Source organism: Eurytemora carolleeae, unplaced genomic scaffold, assembly GCF_000591075.1.
Source record: "Eurytemora carolleeae unplaced genomic scaffold, Eaff_2.0 scaffold30, whole genome shotgun sequence".
NCBI lineage: Eukaryota > Metazoa > Arthropoda > Copepoda > Calanoida > Temoridae > Eurytemora > Eurytemora carolleeae.
In genome coordinates, this window is record NW_019396243.1 from 508,804 (window position 1) to 513,150 (window position 4,347).

The 4,347-nt window shown below is 33.4% G+C and overlaps 1 protein-coding gene across 1 annotated transcript; it reads right to left on the minus strand.

Annotated features, from left to right (window-relative positions):
* On the minus strand, positions 1 to 3,831 carry LOC111699209 (protein obstructor-E). The gene is made up of 7 exons (XM_023469819.1): positions 3,769 to 3,831; positions 2,839 to 2,924; positions 2,601 to 2,712; positions 1,432 to 1,513; positions 803 to 954; positions 297 to 498; positions 1 to 234 (listed from the first exon to the last, which is right to left on the minus strand). The coding sequence occupies exons 1-7, from the start codon at positions 3,815 to 3,817 to the stop codon at positions 162 to 164; spliced, it is 756 nt and encodes a 251-aa protein (XP_023325587.1). The 5' UTR covers positions 3,818 to 3,831; the 3' UTR covers positions 1 to 161.
* Between the last annotated feature and the right edge of the window lie 516 nt (positions 3,832 to 4,347).

The following is a 4,347-nucleotide window of genomic DNA, read 5'->3' on the forward strand; positions in this document are numbered from 1 at the left end:
TTATTTAATCAAAAAACATTTTAATGAACAATTTAACAATTTGAACAGAATGAGCAACTGAAAACAAAAATGACAACTGCGGATGTCAAAAAAGCTCTTGGAGAAAGCTGCAGCTTGTTAAACAGCTGAGAACAGCTGTTCAGGACAGAAAAAAGACGACATTAACTGCAGCTGCAGTCTGTATTACAGGAGTCAGGACAGTCGCTCTTAGGATCACACTCGTACCAGCATTTACTAAAAAAATAACAATTAAAAAATGTACGGGGAAAGTATATTTTGGCGCCAAAAATACTTACCAATCCTTAGGCCCCTCCTCAGGTGGAACACAAGTATTGCTGCGGTCATCAAAGACGAGTCCCTCTGTGCATCCGAGCTCATTTAAGTCCTTGGAGAAATAGCAGGTGAGGTACTTCCTGCAGGAGGTCGGATGGGGGAAGGAAGGATGGGCGAGGGGTTGACCGTTAGGTCCTAGAGTCTCTCCATCAGGGCAGCTGAACCCTAGTATTCAAATTATGTAAAATTCTAGATTTTTTTTATAGTTTTAAACCAAAGAAAATCAGTTTTTGCTATAAACTCTATTATTTTATTCTTACATCTTTGCAAACAGATGTTGTAGACCTTTGATAACTATGTTATCTGTTAGATCAAAACGTTTAAAATATCAAAGGTTTGAGTCATTAGAATGCAAAGATATAGGGATAAGAAAATTTGAGTTTGTGGCAAAGACTAAATTATTTAAAAAAAACTTTAGTTTTTTATATTTAAGGACATTTTATGAAACTTTTTTTTACAAATCTAATTCCTTCGATCTCCTCTTTGACGTCGCTCTTCTCGCACTTCTTGGCGAAGGAGGAGGCTTGTTCCTCCCTGACACAGGTTCCTTGGGCCTCGTCGAACACAAGAGGGGGAGGACACTCGTAGGCGTGGGGGAATCCATGTACACAGTTGTAGTATCTAACAAAGAAACAAGTATTATTCCACTGTTTTCTGATCACCACTGCATAATATTGTTAATACACTGGCCAGCTTAAATATCAAAACAGGTTACAGAAATTGTGATATACAATTTCAAAACATGATAATTCATTGGTTATACATGCACTTTAGTATCTGATATTGTTATTAAAATAGATGTCAGCCTCTGTATTATATTCCCATTTTAGTATCTGATACTGATATTAAAATATATGTTAGCCTCTGTATTATATTCCCATTTTAGTATCTGATAATGATATTAAAATATATGACAGCCTCTGTATTATATTCCCATTTTAGTATCTGATACTGATATTAAAATATATTACAGCCTCTGTATTATAACCCCAGGTTAGTGTCTGATACTGATATTAAAATATATGACAGCCTCTGTATTATAAATAATAATAATAATAATAATAATAATAATAATAATTATAAAGATAATAATCCTACTTGTTGCAAATCAGAGGATCTTCATGGTTAAAGAAACCGTTAGCTCTGTAACATTTAATATCTAGTCCAGGTTCAGGTTCCTCTAAAATAGATCATTTCAGGTCATTTCAGGCCATTTCAGGTAATGTCAGATAATTTCAGGTCATTTCAGGTAATTTCAAGTCCTCTCAGATCATTTCAGGTAATTTCAGGTCACTTCAAGTCATTTCAGGTAATTTCAGGTCGTTTCAGGTTATTTCAGGTCATTTCAGGTCATTTCAGGTCATTTCAGATTTTTTAAAGTCATTTCAGGTCCTTTCAGGTCATTGCAGATCATTTTAGGTCATTTCAGGTAATTACAGGTCACTTCAAGTCATTGTAGGTCATTTCAGGTCATTACAGGTCTTTTTAGGTCATTTCAGGTCATTTTAGGTCATTTCAGGTTATTTCAGGTCATTTCTGGTCACTTCAAGTCATTGTAGGTCATTTCAGGTCATTACAGGTTGTTTTAGGTCATTTTAGGTCATTTCAGGTCATTTCAGGTTATTTCGGGTCATTACAGGTCACTTCAAGTCATTGTAGGTCATTTCTGGCCATTCGAAAATATTTAATACATTAAATCCAAATCAATTCTTAAAAAACTCATTTTGTTTAATTCTTTTTGTAACATTAGATACAGTAAAAACGGACCTCTTTGTTATTATTGGAAATAAAGTTAAATATTTTGTATATTTTAATGGCTTCAACTGATAGTTCTCTGAAATCATTACTAAAATAGTTACAAATTACAAAATTTTCTTGCGTTGTTTCTGTACTATCAAGTGACAATATCTGATTCACATACGCTACCTGTAAAAGCTTTGTCTGATCGTTTATAAATTGGAAATCAATGTTTATAACGTTAAAAACTGGTTATTTTGAATTGTGGTTTCCCTACAAAAGTGACTCTTATAGAATAAAACACTTTTAAACTTAGAAAGACGACCTAAAATTACCCTTAAATAAATTGTTTAGATCTAGTTTTATTCTCAGGCTTAATTTTAATTTTTTAGCCAAATTCTGTTGCAAGTTTGTCTTCTAGAAAGAGTAAATATATAAATACAAGGTTCCTTTAAGGATTACATTTTTTTTTCTACAAAATTCGTAAAGAGCTGATCAAATTTTTTTTAATTAAAAACGTTTTTACTCACGAACAAACTCTCTAGCTCCGCAGTCCACATTAAAAGGATAATCACAGAGTTCGTTGTTTGGATCAGAAGCTTCAAATAGTAATCCATCAGAGCAGAACTTAGTTTCAGGAACCTTCAACATTATTATTATCAAATTTATAATCTTTTACAAATATTTATCGTTGATATTTTTTGATTTTTGCTAAAACAAAATGTTTTAAAATGTATTATTAATCTTCTCTTTATCAAATTCCTGGACCTTATTCACACATTCATAATATTTATCACACTGCTCGGGATCAGGAAAGAAACCGTTTGACTCCGGACACTCGAAGAAAGCGTCATCTAAAAAATATATAAAAAATAATATTTAATGCTAGATCTTGGTGCTAAAAAGTGAATATTCGCTCTAAATAGGGGATGAAAGGTCAGGGTAAGTATGGGAAACCCTATAGGAGCAGGTTTGAACCTGAATCTCCGGGTATAAACTATACTACTGGAGAACCTGTTCCTTCAAGGTTTACTTCAATCCAAGGATGTTTAATCTGAACTTTATTGTTCATAAAGCTGTTAAGGAAAATCTTTTTAAAAAGTTTTAAATTTTTTCTACTTACATACACCCTACAAAGTAGTGTACAGTAAACGCCAAATATTGAATTTATATATTTGACACTATTCGTTCGTACTAAACTTTAGCAAGGAAGTAAATTGAACCAAGGCATAGAGTAAATTAAACCAGAAAATGGAGAAATTCAACAAAAAAATTTAGTAAATTAAATCAGAAAATGTAGTAAATCAAACAAGAAAATAGAATAAATTGAACCAGAAAATGTAGTAAATTAAACAACAAAAAATACCTACCCTGAGACTAGTTAAAACAACTACCCTTAGCCTAGTTAAACTACCTACCCTGAGCCTAGTTAAACTACCTACCCAGAGCCTAGTTAAACTACCTACCCTGAACGTAGTTAAGCTACCTACCCTGAGCCTAGTTAAACTACCTACCCTGAGCCTAGTTAAACTACCTACCCTGAGCCTAGTTAAACCACCTACCCTGAGTCTAGTTTACCCTGAGCCTAGTTAAACTACCTACCCTGAGCCTAGTTAAACTACCTACCCTGTGCCTAGTTAAACCACCTACCCTGAGCATAGTTAAACCACCTACCCTGTGCCTATTTAAACTACCTACCCTGAGCTGCTACGACTGCTAGAAGAAGAAGAAAAGGTTTAAACTGCATCCTCCTGTCCTTGTCTGGATACAAAGTAAGACTGACCCGTGCTCAAATATAAACTTTCACCCTCGCCTGCCTTTGTTGTATAAATCTGTATTATATGTATAGGGGGCCTCAGAATATATGAGTTTAAACATTATAGAAATCATCATTTTATAAAATACAAATATAAACCATAGGTTGAAAAAATGTCTAATATTTTATAAAATTCTTTGTACACATACTGGCTGAGATACTTTATATGATACTAAACCCAACTTTATAATCCCAAAAGGGATATAACATTCTACCTAAAATCTAATTTTACTTTGAAACACCTTAAGTTTCAGGATATAGAAGAGAGGTTGCTCTATCCTTGATAACCATCAGATTGATCCTAAACTCGGAGAATATATCACGTTTTACCAACCTGGGTTCATCACGAACTATGAAAAAGAGAGAATTTCTAGTGTACGCAAAGAGTACGTTTCACGATTTTAAGTTTTCACGGATTTTATTCAATAATAATCCTAAACAATTCCCCCTCTAAACCTTTT